The sequence below is a fragment of the Sylvia atricapilla genome, chromosome 2 (genome assembly GCF_009819655.1).
Source record: "Sylvia atricapilla isolate bSylAtr1 chromosome 2, bSylAtr1.pri, whole genome shotgun sequence".
In the NCBI taxonomy this organism is placed as follows: domain Eukaryota; kingdom Metazoa; phylum Chordata; class Aves; order Passeriformes; family Sylviidae; genus Sylvia; species Sylvia atricapilla.
The window spans coordinates 100,324,406-100,347,999 of NC_089141.1; the positions used below are offsets into that span (position 1 = coordinate 100,324,406).

The following is a 23,594-nucleotide window of genomic DNA, read 5'->3' on the forward strand; positions in this document are numbered from 1 at the left end:
TGACTCTGTAGCAACAGGCTAAAGCAAACACAGTACTGTTTCATATCCTTTTCCAACAGATGAAGTTTAACCCGGAGCTGGAATGACAGCAAATCTGATGACCATTTGGCCTTCACTCTGAGCGCAAACATGCTCTTGCAAATCAATTTGCAATGGATATGTATGCATGTAAAAGACCTCTGAACTCCACACAGCTTAGTGAACAAAGCCAAATTTGTGTGGAAGCAAGCAGAGGAAGACAGAGGGTCCATCTAACTGCAGGCCGACACTGCAGTACAGAACTCAGCGCTTCATGGGGAAACATTTGCTCGCAGACAAGCACAGAGTGACTCTGCAAGCACGGCCCCTTGGTACTTCTACAGTGCACAGTATTGGCAGCCACTTCAGAACCTTCAGTTTTCACTTCAGTTAGCACAGAGACACACATAAATGAAAAAATATTCACCAATGTATCCAGCCTTTTTCTTAAAGAAGGAGTATATCAATAACCTCTTTTGAGTCAGAATAACTACTTCACATCTTACTCTGTTTCTGGTACTTTAAATGCAGATTCAATGTAGAAACCCACAAAGTATACACTGTCATGCTTGTTTCAGATTGCAAAAGTTTTGTTGTAAGAAGTCTCAGCACTCTTAAAGTATTCTTTGGCATCTTCGCTACAGACCTGGGTGGTGGAACTTCCCAATCCCTAAAGGGATTACCATATTAAGGCATGTTAAGGCAAGAATCCCACCTAGTGAATAGTGACTGCAGAGAAACGGTCCCCTACTGAAGCTGAAAACAGACCGCACTGAATTAACCTTGAAAGATTTCATTAAAGAAGACAAGTGTCCTTTGAAATTCATTCTCACCAATATCACAAAGTTCTGCAAAAAGACTTTATCTGATGCACAGCACAACAGAAAATAAGTCTTCGTGTTTCCCCAGGCCCAGATGAACTGCCTGTAACCAAAGGCTGGACCACAATGAACGAAAGAGATTATAGTTCAAAGACAGAAGAATCACTTCTCATGAAAGCCTCAATGAATCAAAGTGTTTGTGAGCAAAGTCCTTCCTTAATACAAGAGTTTTCTAGATTCTGAGATTCAATAGCTGATAAAATATGAAGAACAAAATATTTAGACTATCAGAATACTGTCTTGGCTGCCCATTGTCTTGTGTTATTTTCCTCTGAATTCATAATCTGTAAGACATCTGTTAATGCAAGCTGGCAAAGAAAGGAATCTCAAGGAGGAGGCAAGCAAATGAATCATTTATCATCTGCCTTCTCTCCTCTGACTGATTCTCTGCTGATTCAAATGATACAGGAACAGCTTCTTCATAAAAGGCATCACTCTTATCTTCCAATTTCAAATACATTAGCTTTTTTTTCTTCTACTCATGCCACATGCCCTTATTTCCAGGGCTGGATTTTACCTCTTAGTTACCCTGCACATGTTCAGATTTCTCATCACTTTATTCTTTGGTCTACATATATGTATCTTCTGTTTTAAATGACTACTGTGCTATGAAAATGAGAAATAAAGGACTGATGGCACAATCACCCAAGTAAATTTTTCAAGACAGGCAACTGAAAATTAAATTGTTTCAGCGCTGTCCAGCATGGAGCTGTGTGGTGTTAAAAGAAATACACATAAAGCTCTAAAAGCTTCTGTGTTTGAAGATACTAGTTAAAGGATGCAAAGCATTCTAGAGGCCAGCCCAGACAGTTACCTGAGCCATCTGTGCTTGAGTTGCTTCTCTAACAGGAGAACACTGGCACAAGAGGAAGACACACTGCAGCAGGGCTTGACACTGCAGTGTAACAACACAGCTTGGACTTTTGAGTCTTCTGGCGTGGGCTAATGGACTCTTTGGGCAACATTTACTCTGGTAACCTTTTCACCTGTGCTGTCACCCCATCCACAACACATTCCACTCAGCCTTTCCTGATATCCTCTTATCTTGTCCTGGTTTTTTCCAGGCACAATGATATTTTTAGTAAATATAGAGTAGTAAGATTACATTTCAGGATATTAACCTGGGACACAGTGTGGCTTCAATCTGCAATAACTTACAACTTGCCCTGAGCATTCAAGGCTACAAGCTCCTGTCTGTACAGTATCTTTCTATTTGGTCAGCAGCCAGAAAAGTAGGAAAGTAGTGATTTTGATGGACTAGGACTGGATCAGGATCTCTGGTTAATGGAATATAGCTAACATTTTTCTTGATTTTTTGTTGCTGTTGTTGTTGCTGTTTTGTTTAGGTTTTCTTACTGTGTAGGTCATCAAACACTGGCACAGGTTGCCCAGAGAGTTGTGGATCTCTGTCCCTGGAGATGCTGAAAACCCAACTGAACGTCATCCTGGGCAGCTGGCTCTAGCTGTCCCTGCTTGAGCAGAGGGCTGACCGACATCATTCCCAGAGATGCCTTCCAACCTGAGCTATGCTGTCGCTCTACTTTAAGGCTCTTCTTTAAAATCCTTATGCCCCATGACTCTGTATTATTTCTCTGTCATTAATCTTCCCCATCTACAGCTCGATTGCTAAAATCCGACCAACCTTCCCAAGCTTCTCCAAAGCATTCTCCTTCCTCTGAGTCAGCCTGTGACAGGTAAAGATGCCAAGAGCAGAGTTTATTACTGCAGCCAGGTGTGAGCTGTCTTCAAACCCACAGAAAACCAATTTCTTATGTTTGATGCCTTTCCTTGTTTATAAACCACGTGTTAGTACAACCCATCCTTCAGCTTGCCAGGCTGAGTCAAACTCCCTTAGGATCTTATCTGCAGCAAATGCCACTTGGGATAAGAAAGCAAATACTAGAACTGTAACTGAGGATTGGCATTTCACTAGGGAGCTGCCGACAGCCTTTCTTTAGCACTTTTCATTCGTATCTTTCTTCTTAACTGCTAAGACTTCCATTAAGGTAGCTGAAATACAAGGTGAAATGAAACCTTCATCATTGTAACAAAAATACTCCAGAACAAATGCTTATTTTTATCCTCAAAGAGAAATCAGGAAGATAAACTTCCTCATTTTTGCTCCTCATTTTATTTCAACAAAGATTACATCAGGTGAGTGAATTAAAGAATTATTTTATCAGCCTAGAAATATGTGAAACTTCTATGTATACCTCCATGTTATAAAATATTTCATCTTTGCACAAACAACATGGCTTCCAAAGGTATCTAATAATTCTCTAATGAGCAGCAGAATTAATGAAGTTTGGAGAACCACGGATTTGCACCCAGTGTCTTCTAATGACCTCAACGTGCTCCCACCACATCTTGCCCCAGCTTCCACTTGTATCCTACACCTGCACAGCTGTGACAGTGACAGCAGATGCTGGGAATGCTTCAGAGCAGCACAGGCACTGGCTGACTGGCCAGCACACCTGTGTGGCTCGGCCATTGCCTGTTGCCTCTCAGAATTGAGGTTTTCATTCCGTTAGAAGTACTAATTCCTCTTTCAATTTAAAAAAAAAAAAACAACATTCCTATAAAGGTATTAAAGACCTCTACTCTTTTGCCGACTCTAGCTGGTGTCACACAGAGAGTTCAGAAAAATCAAGGGGAATAGGGCAAATAAACAGATGCTCTTAAAAAAATATTTGTTCCATTAGGAAATTAGAATAAAATTCCTAGTAGCAAAGGCCTCCAGAATGTCACAGGACAATGGCATCTTTGCTGTTATGATTTCAAGGACTCTTCTCTCACATGCAAACCAGTATTTGTGTATTCAGAAAACAACATCAGAGCCTTCATACTGTGAAATGAGGTTTATAGTAAGTTTCCTACAGGACCTTAACAATTAAGTTTTCATGAAGATATATGGTTTTTATGAAGAATCTCTTTATGAAAAAATTGTCTTTTCCTCTTCAAGGACCTAGCTATTTTTTTATTTCAAAAGCAGCTCTGTCTCCACACTACATTTTTGGATTTGAAAAACAAGAAGAGTAAGGAAGAAAATAAAATTCTCATTGTTTTCTATATTGCATACTAATGAGTTGTCGGCTAATTGAAAACAACACCCTTCAGTGTAGTGGTAGTTTCTCTGTTTAGGTCCAGTGTTTACACTGAAAAGCTGAAAATCTAATACAATCTTTAATGTCTTACATAATGAAATAGCTACTAAAGATGTCTCCTTTACACTTCAGACTGCCAGAAAGTGGTCCAGTTCCACAGTAAGTATTTTTTGGTCCCAAAGATAATGTAGCTTGCATGTTTCTAAACATTAACTGCAAATAACCACTTAAGCAGTGTGCCTGCCACTCTTGCATCAGCACTGAATTTCACAACACAAATGGTGGGGAAGCCCCAAAACACAGCAAAAGCATAGTTCAAATAAACTCATGTGCTGGATTTTAACCACTCTGCCTGCTTCTGGAAATGGTCAGTTCACACTTGTTTACCCAGTTTTTGGCACAGAATTTCCTACAACCTGACTGCAGAACACGTGCTGGTTGGGTTTGCGGTCTTTATAACAAAAGCTTGTCTGCCTTTTAGTTCCCATAATGCTCAAAATAGCAAGCAATGAACAAACTAAACATTCTGCCTCCTATTCAAGGGATCTATTGCCAACCACCTTTCTAGTGATGTTTACTTACCTTGCATTTTCAGCTTTTTGCTGGTTTTCATGGATTTTAAATTGGCCACTGAAAGGCTTCTGAACAGAAGTAACCCAGTCTTAATAAACCAGGACAGCTATACAAAACACCAGCTCCTAAGCTGTACAGAACTTCATGTAAAAAAACTCTGCTGCTTTGTTTGCTGCAAGTCCCTCATCCAGTAGCTAACCCAGATTTCCCCACTCCATGATACATCTGGGCATGTCATACTTGCATGACTCTTCACCTCAATAGTCTTTGGCTGTGCCTCTAGGGCCACAACCATTTCCACTTCTGACAAGGCACTGTGAGTAGGGTTGACTTCATGTCAGTTCTGATCTGTGCAAGGGTGAAACTTCCTGCCAAATTAACGAACTCCTGGAATCCTGCTGCACAGCCCTCCTAATTCTACCCAAGGATGCAACTGCACACAAGAACCCCTACTGAGCCTGCCACCAAAACTTCCTTTAATCTTTCTATTTTTTCCCTCCACAGCAGCATTACACAAACTACTTCTATTCCTGGGTGAAAGCAGTCGGCTATCACCCAAAACTTGCACCAGAATTCTGCCTAAGGTTCCTCAGCATCATGTTAACCAAAGTGCTGGGGCTCTCCACATGGAACCAAGCAATTTCTTCACATCTACTGTCCCTTTCATTTTTTGTTCTGTTTTCCTTAGACAGGAGATTTCCACACTTTCCAGATGCCAGGCAAGGGAGCAGGCTGCTTTCATACCTTACCAACTTAGTGGCCCTTTTAATACCATCTGTACACCATTTACTACTTTCTCCTGAATCACAGAGTCTGCTACAAAACTACTATCGGCTCTTCTGCTGATGCATTTGTTCCATAATATTACATTTATTTGTCAAAGTGCTCAGAATGTTCTTTGTGCATTTGAAAGCATTTTATCAGGTTTACTATTTTCCTGGCATTATTGATTTCCAGCTTTTTAGTGGTTTTTTTTCATGCACCACACATGAAAATATCAATTTGTATAGATATAAAAATGTATGTGGAGGACTACTGAAGCTGACAGGGAGATAGAGTATGCATCAAGAGCAATACCTTCACATTAAAATAATTATGGAAGAACAAACCACAACTGTCTAGGTTTCAAGCTTGTAATGTCTCAAAAACATTTTTAGTTTTGCTGGGATAAACACTATCTTTTCCTAAAAATAACTGTTAAGTTCCTCTTGTCTTTTCCATTACTCCTGCTACATGAATAAGAAGTTACTTCCTCAAACCTAAAAGCTGTGAATAAATAGGCCTCTGGCTCAAGTTAGCTGTGTCAGTAATGAAATCCATCTCCAAAACAGTACAGTGGTTACAAGATGTAGAATTGGCAGGCAAGAAGGTGTCTGCATAAGAAGAATTCTGTATGCAACTGCAATGATGGTTTTTCTGGACACTGACCAATTCTTTTACCTTCCCAACAGAAGAGAAAAGTAAAAACCAACATTCACAATTGAAACTAACAAGAGAGCATATTTCTTTAGCCATTGTTTTAATTGATTGACTATGAACGAGTTTTAAAAAAGTTTGACAAACCATCACTCTCTCAGAGAACTTATGGAACTATTTTCACCTGCAACCAAATAAAAGGCAGTGCTGCTGATCCCTCTGCTCCTGCAGGTCCTGCAACACTCCTTGCCCTCCTGTCCAATCAAGTCCTTGTGAAGCAGTATGAGGAGATAGGCAAGGAACAGTCCTGCTATGAAGAACAAGCTTTTCTCTTGCTGGTTTAATCCTAACCTTGATCATTCTCCTCATCTGGCCCACCATATAGCCAAATATTTGTACCAGAACACGGGAAGAATAAAAAAAGGAAAAATGGTGCTTTTCAGGTGGCAATGCAAACTTAACATCTTCACAAAACTACGGCCACAGGCTAACATTTCAACGTTTGTTACTTTTGTTTGCCACTGCTGTATTTGCTCCTTAACAGCCACTCATGTGACTGCACCTTTTGGTTTTCCTAAGGTCACTGCCCTTTTTTATTAAAATAATTTCCTGGAGACTTCCTGACCTCTTACGAATTCCCAGAAGTAACTATGACCCTTGTAATTTAGAATAACACTATGCTGAGTCAGTAGTCTAACAGAGAATTTCTAGGTCTGAAAAACACCAAGTCTCATGATTGCAGTTGCAAAATGAAGCAAAAATGGCTGACACTGCATCTTGCAGCTTTTGCAGAGCTAGATACCAGACTCTATAGATCAGGGACATCTGGAATCTAGCAGGAGCCTAACAGAAGCCAGCACAAGGTACATCTGGTGCTAAATGTATAGTAATGGAACATGTCAGTACAGGACAAGACAACCAGCTTGGAAATACAAAGTAAATGCCTGAAATTCTTAAAGAGGTCTTAACAATGGCATCAGGCTTGGACACATCATTAATAAAAATATTACCATAATATAATGAAAAAAGATATTAACAAATTGTGTTTTAAGTAACAGTATTATGACAGATAGAATTAATGGAAAGTCAAAATAGTGTGGTATACGTCTGTGAATTGCCAGAGTAGCGTATTTTCAATGCTGGGCTGAGCACTCTCTGGGTAAAAAGCTGGTAAAATCTGGTCCCTAGACAAAACAATATCAGAAACAGATTCTGGAGCAGCCAGGTATTTCCTGGGGGAAAGCAGATCTATCCTGGGCTGTCACAGTGGTGCCAGTGCTCTCTGGAAGTCTGCGGAACAGAGTGGCAGATTTACACACACGCAGGCGCAGAAGATGCTGCAGTAAGAGCTGAAGTCATGAGGGCCTTCAGCAGAGCAATGCAGCCCAGACAGAGGCCCGGCCAGTGGCACTACACCCCTGCTGACTTCCACAGTCATTCCCAGATAATCTGGGCATCTGCAGGGGGCTGCTTCTCACCACGAGGAACTGTGCCCAGCCTCCACTTCTGTTTCTAAATAAAGTCGGCGCCGGAGTTAGGAAATAACGGCTCTTGCTGTGTGACAGATAATAATAATCCTCCATATCGCAATCCTGCGCTTGGGGCCAAGAATCAGCCATCAGCCACTTGTCAGCACTTCCACATTTCACTCCCTTGTCAAGCGCAACCAACCCACCAATGAGCTTAGAAACCAACCATCAGCAGCAACATGCTTTGCATTTTTATAGAGGATGATTCTACAAATTAACAGCAAGAAAGGAACAGGCACAAACATGTATTTATAACTGAAAAGGGAATGCAAAAAGATATAATAGGAACTAATGCAAATGACTGGTGGATTCTAACTGTGAAATAACATTAGAAAACAGTGACGTAACCATAAAAAATAGGGTAAACGGTACCATACATCACAACCCAGGACTAATAACAGCACAGTGTCTCATGCTGTGTGTGCCTTGATAATGGTAGGGTAGACTGTAAATAAGAAAATTCTGAAATAAGACAAAACGTATGAAGTACTCAATGAAAAAAATTTGGGAAACTTCATACCAGTGGAAACAAGAAATATACCTTTGCAGGCAAACTATCTTGTTATTCAAGTTACTGCATCGACATAATACAGGAATATGAAAACAGAAAGCCTAAATAGCTAAAAATGCCATCTTGCTCAGGATAATCCAGGTCATACATTGCCAACACTGTCTGATACCTCCATGTGTTTTTCTAATCTAGTTATAGCAAAGCAAATTTCCCTAATTTTAGGGGCTTTTAACCTGATGAACTGAAGTATTTCACACAGTGTGTGAAAAATAACTAAAATGAATGCAGTGACAAGTTTATTCCAAGCATGGAGCTTTATCAGAAGACTGTTTTTAAAGCATGTATCAATTCCTGAAAGTAAAATGTTTCATAGAATCTATCATACATCATAAAAAAGCCCAAACAATGGGCACTGCTTTCATACAGTTTATTGCCACTTGCAGAGAACAGCAAAGCTCTGCTTAAACCACTTTGGAGATTGCATGTATGCACATGGAAAAGGGAGCAGGGCAAAAGCACAGGTGAAAAATACCTCTCCAAAATGCATCCAGAATTAAAGCCCCTCCCCAGACACACACTGCTGTCCAAACCCCCACAAGGAGATGCTCACAGAGGTCCCTAGGACAGCATCCTTCTGAGCAGAACTCTGCTCAGCTCTCCTAAACCATCCAAACACTGATGCTCCTTCCTACCAGCGGCCACAGTTCCTTTTTGCTATGTACATTCTAGCCAGTTTCTGCAGAAGCTTGTTACAGCTTGGGTTTATAAACACCATTCCATCAGAAGAGGAAGGTCTTGAATAATAATTGTAGTTTCCTTCTGGTCCAAGTAGACAGAAATCAAAAGGTTTCCTACACTGAAGTGATTCTACAGCAGCAGAATAAGTCACTTGATGCCAATGCAGACAGCATAAGTATGGAACTTTTTTTAAAAAAGTACAAAGGAATATGTTTACATTAAACTTTCACCTACATCCAAAAATCTTTTTTACAGAGGAGGGCTTAATGGATTAAAGAAGAAAATCTCCTATCAATCATTTATCCAAATTATTTAGCCCTTTGATTCTTGTTGCATGACACTGCAACTTGCAGGAGACCCAAGGGAGCTGTTGACAGGCCCTGCTTCTCACCTAAAACCCCAGAAATCATTCAAGGGATTTTATGGCTGTCCAGGAGCCAGAAACCTTCAACTACCAGAGGATGCTGATTAGTGCTGTAACTTACATAGCACAGCTTACTCTTATCTACAGGCCACAGGAGAAGGATGTAAACAGCTGCACAGCCCCAATTCCAGCCCACAGGAAAGGCTAACACCAGTTCCTCATCAAAATCAACGCAGCACCATCCCAGCTACCACCCAATCAAGCAAAGGTAAAGGAGCTCTGAAGTAAGGATCTGCCTGTCAGTGTGCCTGCACATTTACAGAGGCATATTTGTAACTTAGCAGTTACAAATTCTTCAAGATTAACTTAAAAAACAACAAGAAAAGTGTTACTGACCCAGTTTAAAGTATACCTGTGAAGTTCCAGAGCTCGTGGAAAACATATGAACTTGCATAGTCAAAGTATATTCCCTTGACCCCAAATTTTCATAGAGTTGTGTTCTACATTCCACACCAGTATCCCTGCATTTCTCCTCTGCTTGCACTGTCTCTACCACAGAATAAGATGTCCAACTCCCTCCTATCCCAGCTGCCAGCTGTGTCTCAGCCCTGGGAAACATACAGAGATCCCAGTCTTGCTCCAAGGCTCAGCATCAGGTGAACCACCCTGTTCATCCTCTGTTATCCCTTAATTAAAGGTGAGAAGGGACAGAGGGGACAAGGTTGGTGTGCAAATTTTCAAATCAAGTTAGCCATGTTTTTCATAGAAATCCCATACCACCCAGATGAAAGGCTAAAGGAGACAGACACAGACAGCTCAGTCTAGAGGGGAAAGGTCAGGGACAGACCTCAAAGGCAGCAAGGCCTTGCTGGGTGCCAAGTGACTTATCCAACAGCACAGAGAAGGAGAGAACTGCTGGCAGCAGGGAGACATTTCTCTGCAGAACCTTGTGGAAAAATCAACAGGCACATTTGAGATGGGGAAACGTAGTTTTGAGACAAGAGGAGGTTTCATTGCTGTAGTTACTTCAACAACCAGCATATTTTATTGGTTTTTGCATTCTTTAAAGGAGATTTCAATATAAATTTGAATAGAAAAACGTTTTGCACCTGAGTTTGACAACATGTTTGCTCTTGACTAGTACCTTGTGGACAGTTATCAATATTGTGATAGAAGTGAGCTCACAAATGGCTTGTACAAATGATAAATGACCTACCTGACAATTTTATGCTTCAGGCAGGTAAAATGCATTGCAAAGCTTTTAGAAATGAAAAATATCCTTTAACTGATTAGACAAAAAATTTTCAGTGTTGATGAAATAAAAGCTGCCACTCTCTAAACTGTTCTTCAACAGCATTTTTGCAGCATTTTTGGGTATGTGCATAAACATAAATTACTTGCAAAAGTATTGTATTCTCTTTATTCTTTCAATGCTCTCTGTAGCCCTGTTCCACCACTTCACTTGTTCCCCCTCACTTGCTTCCTTAAAAATTCACTTGCCTCTGCTTTTTCATTGATACAAATTTAATTCTGGGTCTAGGTTAAATAAAAATAACCAACAAACTAAATGATGTCCACATCTGTTTCCATAACTACCTCCCTCTGTTTCATTTGGAAGCTGCTGAGGATGCTCAGCAGTGACTCCCACATCTCTTTAGGCTCCATATGAAAAGGTCATCTTCTGCCTCTTCTCTGTCCTGTCCAGCATCCAACAGGATAAAATTAAATTATAAACCATTGTCCCAATTTTCTTCATACCAACCTCCCAGTTTCCAAATGCAGATCCAGATCTAAACGTTTTATTAAAACAAGTGTGGTCTGTCGGCAAGAAACCCGAAAACAGCCTGCTAGCAATTGCCCAAATATTGCATCATCTTTTGCATTACTCTTTTTTTTTTTACTTCTCTGTTACCTTGTTTCATACATAATATGTACACACACAGGCGTATATGTAGTCAGCTCCTTGATGCACTGGCTGTGTTTTTGTTCAGTGTTTCCCAGCATGGTCCATAAATAGGATTCCTAGAGCTAAATCTATGACACACAAGACAACCACTGAGGCAAAGAGATGTGCAGAGGACAGAATTAATCTGGAATTTCACTTCAAACCCACGGTGATTTCTATTTCTTGTTTCTATAGGCTGTTCCTGCACGGAGGCTCATGATACTAACATGCCACACCAGTGGATGGATCCAACTATATTGCAGAAAATAAATTGGGGCTCAGCATTCATGCATTTTGAGGACTACAATAAAGGAGTAATTGAAAAGAAAGGGTAAGCAACTAGGACAAAAAAAAAAAAAAATGGGGGGCACTACACAGTAAATAAGAAATAAGAAACGATCTCCGGGAAAAAATACTGGAATCTGGATAGATTATGAAACCTGAACTGAATACCAGGGCAGCAAATGACCCTAACACAGGAAAAGACATTTAGATTTTACATATCTCAAGTCATTATTTAAATTGAACTCATAAGCAAGATGCGAGATGTGGCAGCACAGACTGGTGTCTTTTCCTGCCTCTTTGAAACTGAAAGCATTGACTTCCAGGGCAGTGTAGCTCACCTAAATACTGACATAATTTTCACCCTTATTTTCAAAATACAGTACTTTTTATCTGAGACACTACATATGCAGATATGGTATTTAAACTCGAATAAATATTTTGCACATTCAAGTTTCCTGTGCCATTAATTTTTTATGTCTCGTTTTGGGTTGGTGTCATATGCTGCATGCATATTTTAACCTTAACAGGCTGAGCAGTATGTTCTTGTGCATCTTTATGTAAACTGTATACTGATTATACACCAATTAGCTGATCTTAAAAATGAAAGGGATTTTTTTCCCTGCTAGCAATAATTTCTCTGAAGCTGGCAGTATTTGCAAGGGAACACCAAAGCCTGTCTGTGGAAAGGGCCTGAATGTGTAAACAGCAGAAGAATAATCCAACAGAAGAAAGATCAATGCCTTCAAACTTACTGCGTTTGAAAGGAAAACCAAAGCTGAGCGTACTGAGGGTCAGACACCTCATCAAGCACGATGAAGGCAGTCACTTGCACTTTTTAGTAATAAAATATTTTATGAAAAAGGTTTTGAAGTTTGCATTTCTGTTGAAAAATATGACCAGAATCATAGCTTACATAGATTATTTAATATAAGATTCAGGGTCAATACACTCATATGCTGAGAAGCCAACAGCTTGTGTTTCTAATAAATAGGGTGCCTTTTAATATCCAAACAATCAAAAAACTATTGAACAAAATGATGAAGCGTTTTTCTTGCAAAATACTTTTCCCACTTCTCTAATTTACAAAAATGGACTTAAATCTCAGTTTTGCGTATACAACAGTTTTGATATTTATTCCTAAATTAAACTTATTGTATCATCAAACCTACTTACACAAAACTTCCCTTTTAGCATTGCATGCAAATGCTCTGTTATTTAAAGCAGGCTGGAAGGTAAATTAAATAATTCTCAAGAGAACTAGAAAAAACTTGCTTGCTTTCAGTGTTTGGCTTTGATTAAGAACATGTAACACGTGATAAACTGTTCCAGATTTGCTGGCTCAATGCAGCCTGCAATTACAGTTTATAGAAAACAAATATATCTGACAAGGCAATATATCTTTGCCTCAAATATGTTTACTCATATAACAATTGTTGTTAGTTTACTTACAAAATACAGTCTATCAGTTCCAGTTTTGCAACTTGACCTAAGCAAGTGGGCTCTTGTTCCCTGACAACCAAAACAGCACAATGAATAATATACTTGAAAATAAGATACTCAAAAATCAGAACAAAACTAGTCTAAAATAAGCCATGGCCATTTAACACCTAAAGTTTATTGAAGGCACGTTTCCATTATGTCCCTTTACACCTGAACGAAATTCATAGCGAATTTATAACAGATCTGACACAGCTGCACAACTTTGGATCTGTTTTTAGATTTTAAAAGTCAACTTAGAAGAGATGGAATTTCAGCACGTTGGGAAAGCATTTAAGGAAAAAAGAAGATATCTTTCAGTGTTTTCTCTCTACAACCAAGACCTGTAATTTTCTTATGTTATTAAATAATTGCAACAATAGTAATAATTTTGCTTTTCACAAACAATCTGAAAATGTTCTCAGGGAAGAAAAGGCTTTCCCACCCTGCTATTACCAAAGTGCAACAATGACAATCTTAAATAGAAAAAATATTTTAAAATATTTTTTTAAATGTCAGCTTTATAAAAGTTTTAGAACAATAGTTCTATATGCCAACAAAAATTCTGAAGCAAGGAAAAGTTATACTCAGAGACCCACTATTGGTGAGGAAAGGATTTTCTTGCCTTATGAACTATAAGAAGAAGCAAAAGAACAATCCCTCCCAGTTTCTGGCAATGAATATGCAAACCAACCAGCATCTGACATTCCTGCAGCTTCAGCCAGGTGCCTCGGTGCCACAGCCTTTTCCCCTAGACAGGGCTGACACTGCAGCACCTGAGGCACCCATCAAACCAGCCTAGGGCTGCTGCAGCCCTGGGGACAGCCAGGGACAGCACAAGGCCACCATGCTCTCCCAACTCCATCCCTGCACTCCAGCAAATAGTCCTTTCCTGAGACTTTCAGAGGAGAAGCATGAACCCACTGCAGCGTTAAATTAAAATTCTCAGTTCCCTGGATGTCGATTGCCATCCCCACCATGCTGGAACAGATCTCAGCATCTTAATGAGGCAGGTATAAACCAGGTTTTGCCAATAGGCAGCCTAAGGCAGAGACACCCGAAATACATGGAAGTTACTCATAAATCCGGATATGTCACTGCAATAAATCAGAAAAAGTAAAGCCCTGCCTATCTGAAAAATCAATACATATTAAAGTACCTGATCTAGGAAGATGAGTGGGATAATTTGGCCAGCAGTTTAAGTGCTATAGCAAAAGTTCCACAGCAACTCTGTGGCAGATCTAGAAAATAACCCCATTATTTCTTACATGTAGCCCTGACTTCTAGATCCTACTTACAACCCTGTAAAGAGAGGAAATACCCACACAAATACATCAAGGCCAGGTGTAACAGCATTTCCTAAATTATGTCCACCACAGCAGTGGTCACTACTGTTTGTTTCCATTAGGTCACTAATATCTGTGGTCAACAAGAAACATTAAAGATGAGGCATATTCTGGTTTTACTGCTCACAACGAAACGCAGGAAAAATCAAGTTCTTCCGTCTCCTCTTTGCCTTTGTAACAAAAACCTGAATGATTCACAAATGGTGACACACAACCAGTTGAAACCCTCACTATCCAATGGAAGTAATATCCCAGGGAGGCTGCTGCTGGTGGGGTTACACCAACTTTAATTCTTATGCTACACGTGTAACCCTAAGCAGTAGCACTCATTACTGTTGTGGTTTAACCTCAGTCAGCAAATAAATATTATGCAGCCAGTTATTTCTATTTACACTGATTTTATTATTAGAATCCCTAATTTCAGTACAGTACTTAGAAATAATTAGCACAAAAAAAAAAAACCCAGGATATAAAGTTGGATCCTAAATATCTTTTTAGTTCAGGAATTCATTATTTTCCTCTTAGTTACTTAGATGTTTTTTACAAATAACTTAGCTATTTTCCTGGAATACCACTGTTGGACACTTGTCAATATTTCTCAAGGAAAAACTCTCTACAAGCCAGAAGCCCAAGAGGCCAATATTCTTCTCCTCAAAATGTAAATGCTTGTTAAAGTGCTGACACTTAAATTAGGCCAACCAAGTCAAGTAGTAAAACTACACAATATAACACCACAGCGGTAGAATAGCACTTACAATCTTCTTGGTAATAAAAAAAATGCAGCAGCACAGAATGCTTTACTCCCACATCACTGGATCAGCTCTGAAGTTGCAAGCAGCAAGATTACACTGCCCAAGGAAATAAATAATACTGCCTACCATCCTCACTGCTGAACATTGGCTAAAGACCTTTAGATAGATCCCTGTCCTCCTCACTTCCTAAGAACAAAGAGAAAAAAGGCAAACAAACCAACCAATGAACGAAACACAGACACAAATACCCTCTTTTATGTCCTTCAGGTCACATTCTGTGATCAGTAAACAGACTGAGCTAGCATTTAATAAAAATCCCAGGACGAGAACACTTGAAGAAAATAACATCCCTGGCATTTAGGGCTCCCTCTTCAGTACGATATGGCAACATTTTCTGCAAGGAGATTGGCCACATAGATCTTAGAAAATTCTTTCTGAACACAGCAGTAACTATTTGCTCAGCTGCCCACACTTCGACAAAGCTGCCTGTGGCACCAAGCTCAAAGTGATCCCAGAAAAAAGAGGGGAAGCTCTCTTGGCCTTGTGCTCTGTGCATCCTTGGCTGTGCTGCCAGATCATGGCCTCCTGCACCTGCTTTTTCCGTAGCAAGGGAATTGGCTGTGGAGAAGCAGCCAAGATGAACAGTGCCCCCACCCTGACACCATGGACAGGTGGCCATGAGAAGTGCAATCCCCACCAACGAAGCCCAATGAAATAACATCCTAATATGAAATCTGCTACTTCCAAACCTCATCCCTACCTCAACTTACAGATCTTCATGTCAGACTTTGCTTTTCTCTTATCAGTAAATATGAGGTTTTGTATTCTTCAACTAAAGACAGAAAAATCTTTCTCTCCTGATTCCTTTAAAGCTTCTAGCCAGAGGGAAGAAAGAGGAGGAGAAAGTGCTCTAAGAATCATATTTGGAATGCTATCCCCTTGTGACTGAACCAAATCTCTGCATCTGCCACAGCTATTAGCCTTCTCCAAATAGCAGCTGAAGCAATATGGAGCAAACTTGGTCCCTAGATAATTTCCCAACTACTCATATGGCTCTGTATAGCAGCCATGAAAAATAATAATTCTTAGTAATTTAATTCTGCTGTTGCTTGAAAAACCTGTGACCCAAAGCAGAAATGTTGGACGTGTCTCCAGATTCAAGACGACATTGCAAGCTCAAAAGACAAAGTTTTCTGAGATTTATTTCCAATCTTTTCTTTCAAAGGATCTCAATCCTTGCAAAAGAGATAGAGATTCTGCTTCACATTTTAAAGGAAGTCAAACATTTTCCAAAAATCATTAATTCTTCTTCACTTGCAGTTGTAAATCTTGAGTATAAGACTTCAGTATAAGCTACTGAAACTGCAGCTCAAATAAAATGTTAGCTGATAACACATAAGAGGAAATGTCCATAACAGTCCTAACAGTATAGAAGACATGCCAAAATGGAAATTACATTATGACAATGATTAATGAAACCAGATTATTCTGTATAAGACAGTAAGCAAGAAACTGTCCAGTGAATCCTGCAGAAAAAATTACTGCTCATCTCTTGCACAGAGCAAATTGTCCTCCTACAAACAAACAGGAGCATAAATATAACCTAAAGAAAAATCCTGCCTTTATATTGCAAATTTTTTATATTGTTCTGATATTTCTAAAGGCAGGGCTGGGAGCTAGGGAATGAGACAGAAGATTTGGAGGCTTTCATTTTAGCAACCCAAAACCCTTCATAGGAATCTGCACTGGGAGTCAAGCCAGACATGAAGAACACACATTCCAGTCTCAAATGAAAGACAGTGAAAGACACTTCCCAAGAAACTAATTCATTAAGTTGTATGTTTTCCACTTTTTTCCCCCTTTTTTTAGAGCTCTCTGTCCCAGACAAAACATGAATATGTGAATGAAGACTGACATCCCTGTGCAAAAGCCTCCATATATGCAAGCTGCCAGTTCCTTATTTTAATAAGCTTTAGCAATCCCCTCATATAGCTTTCCTTAATTTAATGTATGGAGGAGGGATTTCCTTAAAAAGAAAGGGATGCCTGTGCAAATTAATGTGGAAATATTAGACATGCATCCATGTATGCCACTTCAAGAGGAAAAAGATTTTTTTTTTTACTATTATTATTCCTGCTATGCCTTTTCAGTTAAATAGACTAGCTTGATTTCTAGAAACAATAAAGGTTTATATTTTGTTCTTTGGAAGGTCTAAATTTATTTTGCATTTAATGTCCAAATACTATACCTTTTTTGTTGGTTCTAATAATTGTCTCAGACAACAGTAAAGGGCTTCCATTGGAAACTTCATTTATAGGCTTCTCTGGTGGTTTGTTGGTAGTATTTTCTTTCTTCATGTCTTTCTTTATTTCCTGCAGAAGACAGGCAGAGAGGGAAAAGAAAAAAAGAAACAATTAAAAAAAAGATATTACAGAATATTCTAAATCTCAAGCTCCCAAGATTTCTTAAAACTTCTGTGTACACACTCTGCCTGCTCTAGTGTTACCTCAAAGACTCTTACAAAGTTGAAATACCACAAAAAGAAAGCAATTTTCAGTAACCTTTTCCACTGGGCACTGTTGTTTTTCTTTTTTAAATAACTCCTTATTTATGTGTGGAATTGCTTTAAAAAACTCTTAGTAAAGATCAACAAAACTCAGAGGTGTGAGGGGGAAAAAATAGACATCTCAGTTTATCAAGCAGTGAGCTGTACATTTGATACACAGAGCAGAACCAGTGCAGTGCTCCTGATGTCAAGGCAGCTAAGTCTGCTTCCCCTCCAATCAGAAGCCCACAAAAATAACCACCATAGCAGGAAAAAAAAATCTATTAACTAGGAAAATATGACAAATGTTACCATAATTGGCAGAAGCATATAACGAGGGTGCTGTCAGAGCTGTTGCTAACACTGACACATTTTGCTGCTCACTACCTTTTAAGGTGATTGACAATATATATTGAAAATATATATGGTGGGGTTTCACTAAAGTGAATCTACAGAAAACAGCTTCACAGTTACTGCTAGAGATGCACAGTACCCTCTCAATCAGCTTCTTAGGCAGACTTTAAAAGCCTAATGGTGCTGCTGTCTATACCCACTTCGACAAAGCATCCAAAATATCATCACCTTTCATATATCTTATCTTGAAACTGCACTGAAGCAGACAAACAGAGGTTGAACCATTTGCTTACAACCATGTAAACATAAAAAAAAAAAAAAAAAGTAGTTTTTGCTCCAAGCTTTGTCCTAGAGCCACAGAGCCAGTCAGGCTGAGAGAGAACTCAGAAGGTCCCCACTCCAATTCAGTTCAAAGCACAGTCACTTCTGGGGTTAGAGCAGACTGCTCAAGGCTGTTTGACCAGCTGGGTGTTGAAAACCTCCAAGGAGAGAAGCTGCAGAAGCTCACTGCTTGTCTGACTTTACAGCGACAAAATTTTCCTTGTACCTTTCTTGGAACCCTCAAGTCCCATCTGCTCTCTCCTGTCCTGCCCACCAGGCATCATTGTGAAGGGTGTTTATCTCCTGGATAACAATCTTTTATGTAGCAGAAGGTCTCCCCAAACCCCTGTTTTCAGGCTGAACAAGCCCACACCTCCCTCAGCATGTCCTTAGGGAACATGTGCTCCGGCTTCCACAGGCACAGAACTCGCTTCAGCTCATCAGTATCTTCCCTTTACGCTAAATCCTCATCCCATCCACAGAATGGGATGCTGTATTCTGGATGTGGACTTATGAGTGCCAGGTAAAGGAGGATTGCCACTTCCCTCAATCTGCAGGCTATAAATGCAGCCCAGGATGCTGTTCACTGTGTTGACACCAGGCTACAAGACTGGCACGTGTTTATGTTTCTGCCCACCAGCACCCACAGGTCCTTTTCAGTGGAGTTGCTCCCAAACTTATCAGGTCCCACTCTGCAGATCTGCCAGCATTCCTCTCTTCCAGGGCAAGAACTGGTATTTGTCCTTGCTGGATTCCATAATGTTCCTGTCTGGGACCCTCTGAAGGGCAGCCTTGCCTTCAAGCATGTCACTTGCTCCCCCAGTTTGATGTCATCTGCAAATCTGATGAGATCTACTTTAAGCAGACATCAGAGACAGGTGATGGCTTTGGATGAAGTCCTCCCATTACAAAAACCTCTACCTCTCCTCCTCTCTTACATCACTGCCCTCTTCTACATCTCAGTGCAGGATCAACTTCCACCACCACAGCATTGTACCATACACAGGAAACACTGTAGATCTTATTTAGATTTTCAACATATCAGATATAGGCACTAAAGCATAGAAAGCACATTTCTATTTAAAGTTTCTGAAGTTGTCAGTTGCGGACTGCATCGAGCAAAGAAATAATTTTTACGTTATTCTCTGTAAGATGCACCTTAAACCTGAATCTCATAAATTATTTTAACAGTTTATTTCCCCAAATTTCAATTAGCTATTAAACCTATTAGCTATTAACTAATAAACCTATTAGCTATTCAACCTTAATAGAGTTTTCTACATCTGCATAGAAGATGTACTGTGCATCAGTACATTAGCAGAGATAAAAGTTTTATAAATTACTGCCTATGGAAGGTACAGTTAATCCTCTATCCACTGCCATTGCACAGGTAAAATAGCATCTAAAAGACAACTCCTCAGAGTAACAATAACTGAAATAACAAATGTGAATATGTGTATGAAAGGTGTGTGATACCTGTGTGATAGATGCTGCTGTTGTTAGAAGAATTATTGTGCATAGTTCTGGTAAAAAGTGAACCACATAAGAATTTAAGAACATTGTGTGCATTTAGAAGAATATATTACCTTCTAAAAGAAGTAGATTAGACTTAACACATACATTATTCCACAAACTTCTTCACAATCTCAAAAAATAAAATGTATAATTTTATTCACCCAGTGGTTTACATTTATTTTGCAGCTGGGTGACAAACTGACTATGTATTAAAAAATTATCTGCCGTTTAAACAGAATTTGTGAGTCAAACAGCATTCTCATGTGAACAAGACCACAAGACAAAATCCTACAGAAGACCCCATCTTGCCAGAACTTACTTCCTGTGTGTCATTACTGTGTTATTTTTCATTCCTTATATCAGAATGTAATTAAATCCTCAATTCACAAATTCTGAAACAGCAGTGCAATTTTTTTAAATTGTAAAAATCCTTTTGCAACTTCAAAACTGACAAAGAGAATAGTCTGCTATAAGAGAAAATAATTCTGTACTCTTTAGTCTCCAGATGAATGACACTGGTGGCTTTGCTGCTGCTAACAGCTTTTTGAGAAAGCCTTGTTTGGCTCCTGAAAAAAGCAAAGGAATGCAGTACAACTCCCAAACACTGGCATTTGTTTGTGGGGTGAGGAGTCTCACACTTCTTTCTCGTCCACTATTTGTGGAAAGAAGAAAGACACACATGATGGCCCACTAAGCCACAATTCATTTAGAAAGTTTAGCATCTTGTGTCACCAAAATCATCTATGGACTTCTTTTTTTGTGCGCCTTTCTAACACTTGTTTGAGCTACTTTTTGTTACTGTCACCTTTGACGCTCATGAGAAGGGCCACAATCTTTCACAACTACTGCCCAGAGGAACATGACATGATCAACCCCAGCAGCCTGAAATTAGATTCCGGAGGGAGTTTAAAGGAAAAGTGGAGAATTGTCTAAATATGAAACAGAAATCAAGTAAAGGTCAATCCTGCCCTACTAAGCTAAAACCTTATCAGAAACACATTCATACTTAGCAATATCCTATTGGAAGCTCGTATCTAAGTGCCTTAGGATGCATGCTGCAGTAAGCAGTGCCAGCTTAAAGATCTTTGCACATCTTTTTAATTCCTGATCTTAGTCTACAGCATTAGACTGTAAAGGAGAAAAGGAGACTGTACAGGAGACTTTTACAGGAGACTGTAAAAACTTAAAAACAAAACCAAACAAATGCCCCAGCCTTCAGCAGCCTCGCCACTGTAGCCTGCAGCAAACACTGGTGCCAACATTACAGCCTCTCTCCTCCATCTAGTATGTTGCTTCTGCCTCCTTGCTGTCTTCTCTTCTGTAGTGCTCACCCTTGCGGAATTTAGGATTTTAGGACTTTCTTTCAGCTGTGGTTCAAACAAAGCCAGGCACCCTTATCCTCAGGCCAAAGGGACCCTAGTGCTATTACATTCATAAATGCTGACACAGCTCTTTACATCTATTCCCACTCTAATCCATTATAAAAAACAGACTATTAGTCTAAAACACCCAAAACTGCATTTCTTCTTGAAAAATGAAGTGAACACAAACACAAACAACTCTGGCTAAATAAATATACCAAGTCAGCTCACTTTCTTTTACTACAAAAAATATACTGAACAGGACTACCTTGCATATTTGGCAAATGAACTACAATGGTCTTAAAACCTCAGTGCTGAATCAGTAATGGCCATAGAAATCTCTTTATGTAACCCAGTCCTTCCAGATCTGCAAGGAGTCAAAGCCTACCACATGAGGAAAGAGTAGGCAAATGAGCTTGCAAACCATGCATATCAGAGGTGGCTTGTGGGAACTTTCCCTGGTGTATCACAAAATCTACTTCTAGTTCTGATTTCAAGTTGAAATTTGCAAATATTATTTTTCTTTAAAGAAGGAATTCCATGCACACAAATAAGTAGAAAGCAAACTTTCAGTTAGGATAGAAACCCTCAATCCGCCATAAGTAGTTCAAGAACAGCTGAATTGAAATGCTAAAGGAGGATGAACAGAAACTAATAGTCCGGTTTCAAGTTCAGGGACTGCTGTGTCTTGAACAAGAAGCTTGTGTAATATAAGAGAGGAGACACTAGACAGGTAAGATATTTGACTACATTACATTGCTCTAAGATACTAGATCAACCTGCTGCCTGCCCAGCAAGGACTTCAGTGCACCTCCTAACCAAGGCTTTTGCACTGGTTTCTGGCTTCATTTTGGCTACAGCGGGTGCGATGTATTCACGCCCTAGTCAGATACAGCCACCACTGACTGCGGCCCAATCTGCCCTTGAGTAGAAGAGGGCGGGGGGACTGGTACAGCCGGACATCTGAGCCCCGCTGAGTCTCCTCCAAGGGACACAGGGTGAGAACCTTCACCGGGAGCCTGCGGTGACATTATGTGGAACAGGCTCCACCACCTTGAGAGCCCCTCCCACAACCAAGTTCCCAAGACAGATGTCAATGGAAACCCCACACAGAGCCTCAGGAGAAGGAGCTCAAAGGGATCCTGAGTGCAGTGCTTGCCTCTCGGTTCCTGTGAGCTGTTTCTGCAGAATGAGCAGCTGTCTCACTCACACAACCCACTTGCAAAGAGGTAGGCTTTCACTAGTGCTAACAGCATTCAAAAATATCTCTAAACCTAATCTTTGGGACTACTTGGTTCTTGATTTTGGAGCGCTATAAATTTCAAGGATCTAAATGATGCACTTCTTTCCTACCCCACAGAGGGATAACTGCAGGTTCAGGTTAATAGTAGATCATTTTCAAGAGGCTGTGCCTCAGGAACCCAACTGTTAAGTTAGTAACCTTGCATTTCAACCACTAAACCTAAAAGACGCTCTCTTGATGCCAGAAATTTTAAGATAGCTTCCACCTCCTGTCTACGTGGGTTTCAGTGTGATGCCAATATGATAAGCAGTACTTGCTCGGAAGAAGCATCCTCAGTCTTAGAAATACTGAAAAAAGGTAATTGTGAACGTTAAAAATAAACCAAGCTTCATTCCATGAAATACTATTTCAAAGATATTATGGGGGCATAAAGACCCTTACAATTTGTACAACCTTTTACTACATTAAAAAAATACTACTTTTTTGTAAATAGGATTCAACATCTCTGCATAGATACCAAGTGCCAAATGACTGTGAAAAGATTCTTTTCTTCTAGCAAACTTTGAAATATAGTTTCTCCAAAGAAACACAAAATCCTAAACAATACCTGAGCTGTTTTTATTTGGATGTTCTCTAATTCTATTCTACATCAGTATAAGCCACAGGAAATTTGAAAGATGTTATCCCTAAGCTCATCAGCTTTACAACGTGACAAAACTTCAAAAAACAACAAATTACATAGTGTGATGAAAGTCCATCACGTAAGAAAATACAATATATTCAAGTATACCTGTACCCTCTTAAATGGCTATTTCAACATATAAAATGTGTACGTTAAGCACCTTGTTTTTTGTAAGTAAAAAACTTGTTACTCACTGAAATGATACGTGCTTTGTCAATTTGAAAAGAGACAAAAAGAACAGTTAACAGCTTTCAAAGCAAAAACAGTCTTTCTACTGCTGTCTGCAAGACTTAGCTTTTTTCTCAGAACTGAATAATTCATTACATTTCAAGAAAAGAGATTCTTCTCTTTATGTGTTTTTACATGCTGAAGTTTCTGCCCCTCTATCAAAAAGCTTCCTTGAAATTAGAGCAAATGCTTGAATTAGGTCAGCCACAAAAGTTACAGTTAGGAAAGTACAAGAACTTCTGCCATTTTCAAGGTTTTTTTTACTATAGCAGTTCTGACCTTTACAGGAAACTCAGCTGAAAACATTTGAGAAAATTGCAGCAACCTTTTCTATGACTCTAAATGCAACAAAATCCTTTTTTTGTACTGCTGCAGGTAGAAAATCCTAAAACAAACACTTATTCCTC

At 39.5% G+C, this 23,594-nt stretch overlaps 1 protein-coding gene across 6 annotated transcripts in view; it reads right to left on the reverse strand.

Moving 5' to 3' along the window:
* SH3KBP1 (SH3 domain containing kinase binding protein 1) overlaps positions 1-23,594 on the reverse strand; it is a 212,887-nt gene that overhangs the window by 117,084 nt on the left and 72,209 nt on the right. For 5 of the 6 annotated variants that reach the window (XM_066313938.1, XM_066313936.1, XM_066313937.1 and 2 more), the window contains one exon: positions 17,187-17,310. In XM_066313938.1, coding sequence (XP_066170035.1) covers positions 17,187-17,310 — 124 coding nt within the window. Of the gene's footprint in view, positions 1-17,186; positions 17,311-17,453; positions 17,461-23,594 lie in introns of those variants that run through there. The other variant, XM_066313940.1, reaches the window with a different exon arrangement.